Source organism: Macaca thibetana, chromosome 3 (assembly GCF_024542745.1).
Source record: "Macaca thibetana thibetana isolate TM-01 chromosome 3, ASM2454274v1, whole genome shotgun sequence".
NCBI lineage: Eukaryota > Metazoa > Chordata > Mammalia > Primates > Cercopithecidae > Macaca > Macaca thibetana.
The window spans coordinates 19,407,733-19,421,464 of NC_065580.1; the positions used below are offsets into that span (position 1 = coordinate 19,407,733).

Here is a 13,732-nt window from a genome sequence, read left to right on the forward strand (position 1 = left end):
TCTCACTCTGTCACCCAGGCTGGAGTGCACTTGTGTGATCTCAGCTCACTGCAACGTCTACCTCCGAGGTTCAAGTGATTCTCGTGCCTCAGCCCACCGAGTAGCTGGGACTACAGGCAAGGCTCATGCCACCATGCCCGGCTAACTTTTTTGTATTTTAATAGAGACGGGGTTTCGCCATATTGGCCAGGCTAGTCTCGAACTGCTGACCTCAGGTGATCCGCCCACCTCTGCATCCCAAAGTGCTGGGATTACAGGCATGAGCCACCACGCCGGGTCCCAAGTAAATTTTTACTTTCTCAACACACAAAGGGAAGCCCTTTCTGTCACTTCTGGCGTCTTTCCCTTCTCTTCCTCCTTCCTGCCCTCCTGCCCCTCCTCCCATTCCTTCCTCCCCATGTGTCAGCCCCTGACGTCTCTCTTGGTGCCTCTCCTCCCCAGGCTCAGCAGCACATCACCGCGGACCGCACTGGGAGCCACCGACGGCAGCAGGCCTATATCACTCCCACCATGGCCCAGGCTCCCTACTCCTTCCCGCACAACAGCCCCAGCCACGGCACTGTCCACCCCCACCTGGCTGCAGCCGCCGCCGCCGCCCCCCTCCCCCCACCCAGCCTCACCTCTACACCTACACCGCGCCTGCGGCCCTGGGCTCCACCGGCACCGTGGCCCACCTGGTGGCCTCGCAAGGCTCGGCGCGCCACACCGTTCAGCACACTGCCTACCCAGCCAGCATCGTCCACCAGGTCCCCGTGAGCATGGGCCCCCGGGTCCTGCCCTCACCCACCATCCACCCGAGTCAGTATCCAGCCCAGTTTGCCCACCAGACCTACATCAGCGCCTCGCCAGCCTCCACCGTCTACACTGGATACCCACTGAGCCCCGCCAAGGTCAACCAGTACCCTTACATATAAACACTGGAGGGGAGGGAGGGAGGGAGGGAGAGAATGGCCCGAGGGAGGAGGGAGAGAAGGAGGGAGGCGCTCCTGGGACCGTGGGCGCTGGCCTTTTATACTGAAGATGCCGCACACAAACAATGCAAAAGGGGTAGGGGCGGGGGGCAGGGGGACGGGACGGGACACCAGTGAAACTTGAACCGGGAAGTGGGAGGACGTAGAGCAGAGAAGAGAACATTTTTAAGAGGAAGGGATTATAGAGGGTGGGAAATCTATGGTTTTTATTTTAAAAAAGAAAAAGGAAAAAAAAAAAGTCAATAACAAAAAACACAGCTCAAGAACCCATTCTACGCCAAACTGGAAAGGAGAAGAGAGCAACAGGAAGATTCCAGAAGCGGGGGGCCCCAGTTTTTGAAGAACTTTATGAACTTTTCAAAGATTATTTTCATATGGCAGCAAGTGATACGGAAGACTTTGCTGTCAGGGACACCTGATATGGAAATCAAATAGATTTTTAATTAATTGAACATAAGATTTAGGGATTTTTCCAGAACTCGAAAGGGTCAACAGCTCTCCAGAACGTCAGGCTGCAGCCTGAGGAGGCTGATGTTTGGAGCTGGTGTGGGGTTGGCGAGGCTGAGTCCAGGCTCCCTAGTCAGGAAAGACGGGGAACGCCAGGCTGCTGGAAGGCCCCCGGGGACGCGGGGCGGGTTTTCTTTTTCTGAGCACTCTGGATAAATCCCTAAGCAATGTTGTTCCTCAAATGTCATTAATAATGTGTGTTGCAAACTTTAGATTTTTTTTTCTTTTCTGAAAATGTATTTTCTCTTTGAGTCCACCCCTAGTCGCATAGCGTAGGGCTAGCGGTCGTCACGGACACCCTAGTAGAATGTAGCACTCAGCACCCTTGTCTCCTACCTTGTGTTCAACTCCAATGATACCAATAGAATATTCCTCAATGTAATTGCACAAAAAAAAAAGCGATATAACATAGGCATGTAACCAATGTGGCGGTGCAGGTGTGCGGGTGAGCGAGCGCGTGTGAGTGTGCACGCACCGCCCTCCCCGGGTGGCCCTCGGCGCCGCCACCCTAGCTGGCGCAGTCTTGACACTGCATCCTTCCCTCCTAGTGCCTTACCGAGCGACAGACGCGGCGTGAGGGTTTACTTCCACTGGTACTCCAAGAAACTGAGGCTAGTCAGACACAATCTCAGCTCTTCTGTTGTGCTGTTGTAACAGTTTACTCTGGCCTTTTTTTTTTTCTTTTTCTTTTTAAAATGTTAATGCCCATTGTCTTTCCTGGGCTGTTTGCTAGCGGAAGGATGCCAGGGAAGCTGGCAGGAGCTAGGAGAGAGTCCGTGGATCTTGAAAGAAATATGGGAGACAGATGCCTGGCAGGTGCGTCTGGAGATGGGGACAGCGGGAGTTGAGTTGTGGTAGTAGTTGAGTTGTACTTTGTGGGCGGAGGCCCAGAGAGACTCCCCACCCTTCACCCCTGCCCCACTCTGTCCCCAGCTCTGCCATTTGTGAGGCCAGAGGTTTTGGGACTGTTGGCCTTGCCAGGCAGCTGTCTCCCGCCCCAGGCAGCACCCCCTAGTCCCTCCCACGGTGAGAGCCTGGAGCTCTCAGCCTCGCATGGGACTCCACTCTCTCCTACGACTCCCTGGGCTGTTTTGCTCTAACGATCTTGCCAGATCCCTCCCTCTGTAGACAACCACCAACCTCTGTTTGCTGTTGAATTCTCTCCTCACATTACCCAGGTCTGCTCAAGACATGATTTTGGTTTTGGTTTCCAAGGGTTCTGGTGGGCAGAAGGTTGGAGGGACACTTATGAGGGTGACCGGGGGTCTGACGCTGCACTTTGGAAAAATTCACACAGTTAAATTTCCAAAGAAATCTGCCCTTTGCCCTCTTTGCACCTTTGACACATTCTGGAAGTTTTCTCAGGCTTTGGACACTGCTGGGGATGGAGGTGTGGAGAGGTGGGGAGTTCTCTGTCTTCATAGTAAATAACTCTGAAATATGTGAATGTGATTGGCAGGAGAATCTGGCCAAGGATGGGGCCGAAAAGGGTGGTTCTAATTGTTTGCTTCTGATGTTGAGTCCTTAGCTGACCCCACAGGCAGGTTTCCAAGGTGCAAAGAGATCTTTCCCGAGTCAGCGGCCCCATCCTTATCCTCCCGCCCTTTACTTCCTCACTCTGCAGTCTCCCTCAAGGATCTACTGTGAAAGGTGTGTTTGTAGTGATATCCAACTAACTCAGTAACGAAGCCGTTACTTAGCTCTTAGCTGTGAAATAACTCTGGAAACTTCCCCACCCCAACCATAAATTCTTACTTACAAAGAAATAGGTCCCCAAACTGGAAACAGCTTAGTCCAGCGAGAAGGAAGGGCACTATGACTGCTCGATGCTGGGCACAGCTGGGCCGTCTTGCCAAGTGCCGCTGGAGGCTGAGCAGGCAAGAGGCCTACAGCAAGGAGATGCCCTCCCCTCAGGCCATTGTCAATACCATCTTTATCTGGAGGTGGGGAAGTGCAACCCTCTGAGACAGCAGGACAATGGTCAGTTCAGAGAGGGTGAGGGCAGCAAAGGTTTCAGAGGACACAGAAGCCAGAGGACCCCCTGCTCCACAGCTGGGTCAGCCTGGAAAATCCGTCTGTTAGGGACTTTTTGGCAGCCAGATGGCAGCAGTAGCCCATTAGGTCTCATCCCGAGTTCCAAGTCGTGGCTGCAAATGAGCCTCAGTTCGCCTTATTGGAGAGCACCCCCAGACTCCAGGGCACAGTTCACTTCCAGCCCTTTCTAGATCTGATCTTTTAGGGGGAAAGACAGCTTAAAATGTTCTTTTTGTTTTAAAGAAAATTCTTCTGTCTGCTTAAGTTGGAGGCTACTTTCACCTGACGTTTTCTTTCCTTTTATTCTTCCAGATCAGGAATGAAATTTCCATGCTGCTCATAAAGATAATATTGTACTAATTATTTTTATTACCATTGTAATTATGATCATTATGTTGATATTTTAGTCAGGGTTTTACATGCACGTTTATTCCAAGTATCTTTGTGTTTTCTCTTTAATATTTAAACTTCTTCTCTCTGTGAGTATATGAGTAGACTGGAAGGACATCCAGATGTCCAGTTTTGTCAGGCGAAAAAAAAAGGAAAGACTTAAGAAGTAGGAAAATAGTTTCTGTCATCTCTATCCCACCAAGAGCCGTCAAGAAAGATCCACCGCAGAACAAAAGTTTAAAGAAGAATCAAAGCCTTGATTGGGCTTCTGACAACATGGTCACCATCAAGGTTGTCATTTTCTAGATCCTAGCGAGCTGGGATGCGATGTCAGGTGGCATCTCGTGGGCTCGGGGAATGCTGAGTCACTGACTATCCAGCCCTTAGCTGGCTTCTCTCCCACATCCTCAGAGTTCTCCTGTGCTTCTGAAATCTGTTAACTAAATCTTTGGCTTGCCTCTGATATTTAAGCAAGAAAATTCCCTCCCAGAGGTGACCCCAGCCGCTTCCCCACACATCCACCCTTTTCCCATCTGCGCACCTGGGGCGTGGCTTAGATTCTTCACTGCAGAAACATTTGCCCCCTCCCAGAAGCTGCTGGGCACAGTGAGGTGGTGTAAGAGTGACTGGCAGGTGGTACCTCCCCCAGGAAATTTCACCACACCACCCAGTTCCTCAGCCTGCCCCCTCCCCCTGTGATGCATGCTCCCAGCACCCAATTCTGGCCAGCTGGAAGTGGGTGGAAGGATGGCAAGAAGCCAGAGAAACCCTGAACAAAGCTGGGTGGCTGCTCAGGCATCACAAGTTATGCCCCCTCTGAAAGTGGGCTCCAGCCACATCCTCAGTGCACTGTGCTGTGTGTGCTGGGTGCTCACATGCTGTCCCCAGACCCACAAAGTGCTAGGCCCCAGATGAAGAAAGGGGTGAAATAGCCAGCTTCACCAAAGGGAAGGGAAGGGAAGGGAAGTATTGGGCGATGCCAGCCCCACAGATGCTCAGCAAACATTAGTGCACATCCTCCTAGTCCTCACCCGATGGCCTCCTCTACCCCATGCATGGAGCTGCCACATCAGAAGCCACAGGAGAAGCTCCGTGCTGGAGAGGCCAGCTCCCTGAAAGCCCAGTTGCATACCTGGCCAAATCTGCCATGTGGTCACCTTGGCAAATAGGCTGCTGTCACTAGGACCAAGCTCTCAAGCAGAGGGATGCCAATCTAGTCCTTACTTAGCCCACAAATCATCTAGCGCATCCTCTAGTCTTTCATGGGCTTCCTCCTTCCCTTTTGAAGAAACATTGTTCAGAGGAAGAGGGGAAGATTTGAAATATCAGGTCATGGAGGAGTGTTTAATTGGAGCCTGGTGAACCGCAGGGCGATTTGCTTCTCCTCACTGGGTTCTGACTGGCCCGTCTGGACGTGGGCCCCCATGTCTCTGTGCTTAGGGCCTCTTCATGATGTTTTGGATGTTTCCAAGGGAAGTGGGTGAGCAGATCAAGGGGGTGGGAGAGTCAAGGCTTGATGCCAATTAATACTGTGAAGTGGAGCGTGCGGTCAGTGGAATTCAGAGGAAAAAGAAGGGTTGGAGCAAAGCGGCATTCATCTCCTGGACTGTTAGCCTTTCTAGTCTTCCTGGTGGCTGAGGTGTTTGCAGGCTGGGGAAGCCAGCTGACCTTTGTCCTCTTCAACCTGGAAGACTCAGCCTGCCCGACACAACGTGTGAGACGAATGGACGTCAGGAAGGGAAGGGGAGATTAGCCCAACTGCCGACAGAACGATTTCCCTTGGTTGGACCTTGGGAATGGCAAACACTCATATTGGAACAAGCTTGGGGTGGAAGATTTAGGCCGTGTGAGCGTGTGTGAGTGAGTGGAACAAACTTTCTTGGAAACTGGAGGGAGGAGATGAGGAGGCTTCGGGAAGTATTACTGATGGCTTATGGTTGAGAGAGCGACATGGGGCCCCAGCTCGCCCCAGCTTTCGTCCCAGGTTTTCTGTCTGATGCTGAGGGCAGGGTGGGGTGTGGGACCACCACTCTTGCTGGCCTGTCAGGTAGCCACTAGGACAGAAAATGGAAAGAAGGAAATGACTCAGTGCTCTCAACTAGCAGAGAGAATTCAAGAGAGGTGAGGGTTCCTTCCGCAGGCAGCCTGGGACTCCACAGCGCCAGCAGGAGTGACTTTGCCACGAGACATTCCAGCCCAAGGGACTTTGCAGGCTTCATTCCCTGTCTGTGTCTTTTCCTTCTGATGTGTTTTACAGATTTCTGACGGGGAAGCTTCAAACTTGAGCAGGCCAGAGCTTACCAAATTGGAAAGGAAGGTGAAGCTGTTCCTTTCTTTAGCCAAAGAACCTTCTCAAAGATGCCTCCAGAGATGGACAAAATGGCCTTCCCCTCCTTTCTTTCCAGGCAATAATGACATCATTAGTGATGCAATTCTGTTTGTCTTTCTCTTTCCTCTCCTTTTTCTTAAAAAAAAAAAATTGTATTTGTTTCAAAACTGTGCTATTCTTTTAAGAGGAGTGGAGGAGACCCCTTGGATGCTGCTGCTACTGGGAGACAAGGAGCTGTAACCAATAGGTGGGCTTGACTAATCCCGGGCCACCATGGGAGCGAGCAAAGCAGAGCTGCCAGGAGTTCAGCTGCATCAGGGACGTAGAGCACGTGGGGGCTGGGCTCGGAATAGCAGTACTTTTCCACTTTGATGCCTTAGAACTCTTACTTCTCATCTCCACAGACCAGACTCAGTAAAATCTCAGGCCACTAGAGAATGGAAGGCGGTGAAACAGGATTTAAATGCAAAAGAAACGTATTGGAGGCTTTTGGCACCATGGCTCACTAGAGGGACCCAGCATAGTAGAGGTTTCTCGTGTCTTTGTTGCAGCTTCCGAAAAGTTCAAAAAAGAACTCCAGGCCGTTCTTTGCTCAGACCCAGTGAGAGTTTGTGGAGAAGTGCCCCCTGCAGGTCTCCTGTCCCAGAACACCAGCACCAGAGGGGGTCTTCCTGATGTCCCCTGCTGGACTTGCCCAAGCCTGGGAGCCCCTCATCTCAGATCCCTGTGCTGAACATGGCACCGACTGTCCCTTATTTGTTAAAATTTGCAGTATCTCTCAAGTAAATAATAGACAGCATTTGTTGAATACTTTCACGACTCCCGGGCCAAGGCCTTTATGAGCGTTGTCTCAAGGGGCCCCCACAGCCACCCCACAGGGAGGCGGATAACAGCCCCCATTTATAGATAAGGGAGCTGATCAGATGCTCCGAGAAGTGGCAGGTGTTGAAGGAAGGATAAAGCAGTGATGGGCCAGAATTCCCAAGGTGCCCTTCCTGAGATGTGATTTTTAATCTTTTAACTTTTTAAATTAATAGCAATGCGTGGCCTCATATTTCTATGAACCATTTAGTGATACTCCCGCTTCCTGCATGCCACACACTGTGCCGGGAATTGCTCATGGGTCGTCCTGTTTCATCTTTTCAGCAGCCCTGTGAGATCGGCAATATTAGTCCCCCTGCAGCCGAGGAAACTGGCCAGAGCCACACAGCTCATGAGGGGCAAGGAGGGCTTGAACCTGAGTCTGCCCAGCTCCAGAACTGAGCTTGCAGCCATTGGCTGCAGCTGTCTCCTGCATGTCTGAGCAAAGAAAGGCCTTTACACAGCATCACCCTGTGCCATCCCGTGCACTGTGGGACTCAGCTGAAGGACTGTGCAAAGAGGGGGCTCCTGAGTTGGATTTAGGCAAAAGGGGCAGAATTAGTTTGATTTTGAGAGAAAATCTCTGGAGAGTTTCTTTTGATTCATAGTAGAATTCCTTTTAGATTTCTTTCCAGCATACCAACTAGCTTTAGTAGTGCTGCTACAACCAGCTCTTATAAGTAAGAGTGAAAAAGAAGTATTCTTTTCTTCTTTAAAAAATAATTTTTTCTTGCTTATAGTTAATTCTAGAAAGGCAATACTAAAGGTATATATTTTTTTCAAAATGCTATTTTTTACTGCACTTGATAATTATCCTGACAGCTCTGATCTCTGTGATAGATTCACTCTTCAGCTCTGGGCAGAACCAGAGGCAGGGTTCACACCAAATTTGTAAATACCATATGTGGGTCTGGTGTCCAGGAACTTTTTTCTTTCTGTTAAAAAAGAAAAAAAAAGAAAAAGAAAAAAAAAAAAGAAGTAGAGGTGGAAGAAAGACAAGACTTAGAGGAACAAAAGAACGTTTTCTGTTGAGATAGATACTCTTCTCAAAGAAATAGCAACAATTGTATAAACAGGAAAACCAGCCAGCTTTCATGATAAAAGGAAGGAGTGTCTCTTGCCCTGGTATGAGATTAACAGAAATACAGATGCATTTTTGTTTTGGTTGAAAGATGGTGAGAATTTAGAAATGCTTAGGACTAGATTTTTAATTTTTTAAAAGAACTATTATCATTTATTATGAAATATTTTTCAGTTGTTTTCAGTGGGTTTCTTGTTCCTTTTTTCATTTAAAACCTTCTTTGTTGACTGGCTCCAGGCTTGTTTGCCTAAATTCTTAGGTAGTTTACACAAGTTCTAGAATCTTTTAGAACTTTAACTCCATTGGAAGCAAACCCAACTAATCGGAGTTTGAAATCCTGGTTGGTTTCAATAGGTATTCTGGAATTCTGGCAGAACACCTAAAGATTTTTTTTAGAAGGTTTTAGATACATTATCTTACACAAACTGTGACCTAATGGCAATAATTACCTCAAATGTGGGCATTCATCCTGGTTTTAGCCTTTTTTGAAATCATGTAGCCAGCTTGATCTTGGAATTTAAAGACTATGAATTCTCTGTGGGCTGAAAATAATGATTACTTCATACCCCGGTCATCGTTGCTTAAGTGAATTCTGAAAATAGCTCATCTTTACAACAAAAATGAAACCAAGGAAGAGATTATTCTTTGTGTGTTGTACTCAAATGTGATGTTCAAATGCACCTGTTAAGTATATATGTTTTTAGCTACTGTAAAATGCTGTTAGCCTTCTAAGCTATCAAGAGAGTCACATTTTAAATGAGTAAACTAAACTATTGACTGTGGATACTTAAGCATATTTCTGGCTACGTTTTATAGTTAAAGTGTTTTATAGTTTACATTTAGACTGGTACTTTTTAAAGAAAAGTTCTGTTTATAACTGACATCTGCAAACCCCAGCGAATGCCTCTTAGTTGCAGGCTGCGTCTCCCCCAAGGCAGGTGTGTTGTCCCAGACTCTTCTGTAGTCCAGCATGTGCACTGCCCTCCGGATTATTAGTTTCCATGTGAACTCGAGAGAACATGAAAGGCAATCCAGATGGAGGGAGAAGGTGTGAGTCCGCAGCCCGGGCCAGATGCGAAGGTCTCATGCATGTCATCTAAACACTTGAGTTCAAGGCCTTCTCTCTGACATCTTGGAAAAGTCATTGAGAACAGTTAACCTGGTTCATTGATTTTTGTCTTGATTTGAATATTTAACTTATTAATAGATCCACTGATTTCCAGGCACCAGGCAGTAGAAGAGACTGGGATTCAGGTGACCATGAAGGCGCAGCTGCTACTTCTGGGCCCGGGGTGATATTTTGATCAGCGCTTTGTAGGGGAGGACCATTTACCCCTATTCCCATGGTCGCTGGCTGGGTTTTCCATATATCTGCTGTCATTTATTCGTTTTCCCCTTGAAAGCAAAATCAGTGTAAAAGGCTATGTTTACGTTTTACTTATTGTCCAGCTTAGACTCAAAGCCTAGTTCAGTGGGAGGGGGACCTTAGCATCCTCTCAGAGATGGTCAGGGCTGAGCAGGAGAAGAAGGCGGAGACAGAGGGGCAGCTCAGCCTGGTCCTTTGAGACCTACTCTAAACAGACATCGTGTTTGGAACGAGAGAGATGCTTTGAGATGGGAATGGGCCCCACTGTCACGCAGAAACAGACTGGGGGCATGGCAGTTTCCCTGAGTCTTGGTTTCTTTTGCTTTCTCTTGTGCCACCACCAAACTGCAGAGGACCTGCTGTGACCGAAAGGGCATTCCTTTAGCAGATAAGACCTTGAAAACTGCAAAACACCTGGGACCAGGGAGCTTTTAAAAAATACAAAAAATATACCACTTTTGCTTTTTCCCTGTGAACTGCATTGACAGTGTGTTTTTACGACAGTCTTTTGATAGAAATGTTACCGTAAAATAGTTTTCATCTCACCCCTCCTAATCATACTCCCACTTTCCTGTTTGTGTGGTGGTGGTGGTGTTTTTTCCTTTACATGAATTAACCAAATGAATTTTGTGTCATTGTTTTTAGGGCTTATATTTTTAAAACATAGAAATTGCCTTTTTGTTCATTTGAAAAGTAAGTATGTTGTATCTGAAAAAGGGCTCTGCCTCTGCTCTCCCTAGCTTCCTTGTAACCAATCTCCAATGAATCTCTCCTGGCACTGCCCCCTTCCTTATATAGGGTCACTGTCCCCAGGGCCACCTCTGCCTCCACCCTGCTGTCACCACTGCCCCAGGCCAAGGCACCCAGGACTCCCAGAAAGCGCGAGAGCCGGCAAGAAGACCCCAGTCAGCCTTGAGACTGGTGGTCAGAACTCCCTGTCAAGAGTCGCCTGCTGGGCTGAAGGGGCAACAGATTGTCATTGTTGAAATTGTTTGGCTCAGGTTATAAGGAGGAACTTGGGAAGTAGAAAGTGACTTGACCATGCACATCCCTGGTAGCTTCCTGTAACTAATGAACAGAGAGCGCACCCCCACCCCGCCCTGTCCTGCCCCACCCGGTCCCCGGGCAGATGTTCCCGTCTGCACTGCCGTGAGTCAGTCGGTCCCCCGTTTTGGCTCTCCTCCCTTTTGTGTTCCTGCTCACTTCAAGCTTCTTCCATGGACTTTCCAGGGCACAGTCATCTCTGGCCCCCAAATCATCTCTTCATCCTCTTTGTGTGCATTTTTTTAACCAAATGAAATAGACCAGAAAGTCATGCTTTGGGGCAGCAGAATTTCTAGTTTAGTAGAATCACTGTATAGAGATAGATATTGATATATATGTTTGTGTATATATATCAAACCAAATTTGATAGGAGAAGTATAGCTTTACGGATGAGGAGGAGGAAGAGCTCTTTAGAGGTCGGAGTTAGCACTGGTGTCTTGGACGTGCATGGGCCTTGTCCCAGGCCACTCCGCACACATGGGGCTGAGGCGTGGCACCAGGCCCTTGTCATCCACCTCACCATGGCAGAGCCAGCGGGCCCTGTAGGGTGCCCCTGCTCTCACTGGGTCCCAGCTTCAAGCGCATCGGTGGGTGACGGGGGCAACAAATCAGAGTGACTGGAATTTTCCATCCCGTTTTGCTTTGACCACATGTATTGAGCTGCAGCCTCTGATATTCTATCACATTTCCAAAAATGGTATCCATTAGGATAGAAAGAGAACGGATCTGTAGAAATGTTTACCTTTCAACTGCCCATGAATTCAGGACACTGGATAGAAAGACTCACTCCCCAAAATGAGAACAGGGAAGAGGAGACCTGGTGACACTAAGTCACCAGGTCCAAGGAACGTGGCTCCCTCCCCAGGGTCATCTCACCTAGATCTTTCTCTCCCAGGTCATCTCAGCTCAATCTCAATAACCCTATGAAAGCCCTGGTCTGTTGTGTTCCTTCACCGTACGGTTTCTGTAATAAAAAGTGTTAATCCATGTTAATCTGTGTGAAAATTATTGCGTGCAACAGTATTTTCTCGTGTACCTCTTTTTCCTATGTGAATTGTCCCTCTTTTTTATTTATAAATGTCTACTTTTGTTTTTTTAAAGACAAACCAATGTGTTGTAGACCTATATGTAACCTATTCCTTAGTCTCATATTATAGGTATGTTATAAGAATGGATATTTTACTTGGCTTTAGAATGTTTTACAAGAAAACTAATTCTTAACTGATCAAGTCCTTGCTACTAAAATGCTTGTGTTTTTCATCATGACGTCGTGTGCTTCTAAATTAATCATTTTCGTTGTAGAAAAATGGAGTGAATTTATATTAGTCTTGGAAACTAATAATAGCATTGTAAATTTATGAGATGATTTTAACAGAAAAAATATAGAAGAATATAGTTATTTTAATTGTAATATTACTAACTGTAGGGTGAGAAAAAGGGGGGTCCCATTGTGGTGAACTATGTTATAGCTTGTTACTCACAGTTTCTTTTTGATCATTTTTTCGGTCTCCGAGGTGAAACGACTTATTAATTAAAATTTGTAAACTCACATATGCATATTGTATATGTGTAGAAATGTAATCACACTTTGTCTTGGAATTACATTAAACTGTTTGAAATCACTGTACACCTGCCTGGCATGCTTATTTATCCTGGAACCAGACCTGTCATAAGAGTGAAGAGTTTATTGTTACAAGTAATGTATTTTGGGTTTGTTTGTTTATTGAGACGGAATTTTGCTCTTGTTGCCCAGGCTGGAGTGCAATGGCACGATCCCGGCTCACTGCAACCTCCACCTCCCAGGTTCAAGCAATTCTCTTGCCTCAGCCTCCCAAGTAGCTGGATTTACAGGCATGCGTTACCACGCCTGGCTAATTTTGTATTTTTAGTAAAGACGGGGTTTCTCCATTTTTGGTCAAGCTGGTCTTGAACTCCCAACCTCAGGTGATCCACCTGCCTCGGCCTCCCAAAGTGCTGGGATTACAGGCGTGAGCCACTGTGCCCAGCCGAGATTATTTAATGGCTCTGGAAATGTGTAGAAGCCACCACTGCATTGAAAATTTGCAGAGAGAGGGAGGGCCTTGAACTCATGTTAGTACCAATTCCCATGCAGCTGAGTGGGGCTAAGAGTCTCCCAGCTTCCTACTGCCTCTTCCAAGCCATTTCAGCCCCATCTGCTCCCAATCTCTGTCCCTGACACCTAAGGTGTGGCTGTCACCTGCTGTCCTGGAAGCTTTCCAACATGCATCCCGGATCCTCCGCACCCAGGCCCTGCCGTCTCACCAGACACCATCAGCACCCGCAGCCTCGTGGCTTGCTAACCCATCACCAGGGCTCTTGTCACTCTGCACCTGTGCTCCACAGCCCCATCCAGGCTCTGTGCCTGCAGCAGCTCCACCTCAGCAAGCCTAAGAAACTCCACATCCTGCTGGGACTGGGGTTTCCCAGCCTTCTGACACTCTTTTTGTCTTAAATTATGGTAAAATATACATAATATAAAATTACCATTTTAACATTTTTAAGTGGACTGCTAGCAACCTTAAATACATTCACATTATTATATAGCCGTCACCACTATTTCCAGAATTTTTTCCTCATCCCAAACACAAGTTCTGTCCCCATTAGCAACTCCCCATTTCTCCCTCCACCCAGCCCCTAGCAACCACCCTTCTACTCTGTCTCCATGAGTTTGCCTATTCTAGATATTTCATGTAAGTAGAATCATATATTTGTCCTTTTGTGTCTGGCTTATCTCACTTAGCATAATGTTTTTAAGGTTCATTCATGTTATGGCATACCTCAGAATTCCATTATTTTTCATGGCCAAATAATATTCCATTGTATGGAGAGATCACATTTGGCTGATCCATTTATCTGTTGATGGACATTTGAGTTGCTTCCACCTTTTGGCTGTTGTGCCAATGCTGCTGTGAACATTAGTGGGCAAAAGATCTGTTCAAATCCCTGCTTTCTATTCTTCTGGGAGCGTACCCACAAGGGAATTGCTGGATCGTACAGCAATTTTAAGATTAACTCTTTGAGGTCCCATCATTCTGTTCCCCATAGCAGCTGTACCATTTCACAGTCCCACCAGCAATGCACAAGGGGCCCTGTTTCTCCACCCAGCACTCATCCTGGCTTCCATTTCC

At 47.5% G+C, this 13,732-nt stretch overlaps 2 protein-coding genes across 4 annotated transcripts in view; one reads left to right on the forward strand and one right to left on the reverse strand.

Moving 5' to 3' along the window:
* The window catches only part of HIPK2 (homeodomain interacting protein kinase 2), a 218,907-nt gene extending 206,697 nt beyond the window's left edge, over window positions 1-12,210 (forward strand). The window contains 2 exon segments of the mRNA XM_050782226.1: window positions 442-603; window positions 606-12,210. Coding sequence (XP_050638183.1) covers window positions 442-603; window positions 606-914 — 471 coding nt within the window. The 3' untranslated portion in view covers window positions 915-12,210.
* Window positions 1-13,732, reverse strand: part of NDUFB2 (NADH:ubiquinone oxidoreductase subunit B2) — a 1,166,996-nt gene that overhangs the window by 1,137,014 nt on the left and 16,250 nt on the right. The window contains exon 1 of one of the 3 annotated variants that reach the window (XM_050782347.1): window positions 3,516-3,519. The exons of 1 other annotated variant lie outside the window; for it this stretch is intronic. The gene's annotated coding sequence lies outside the window, so the exon portion shown is untranslated. Of the gene's footprint in view, window positions 1-602; window positions 608-3,515; window positions 3,520-13,732 lie in introns of those variants that run through there. One more of the 3 variants, XM_050782320.1, reaches the window with a different exon arrangement.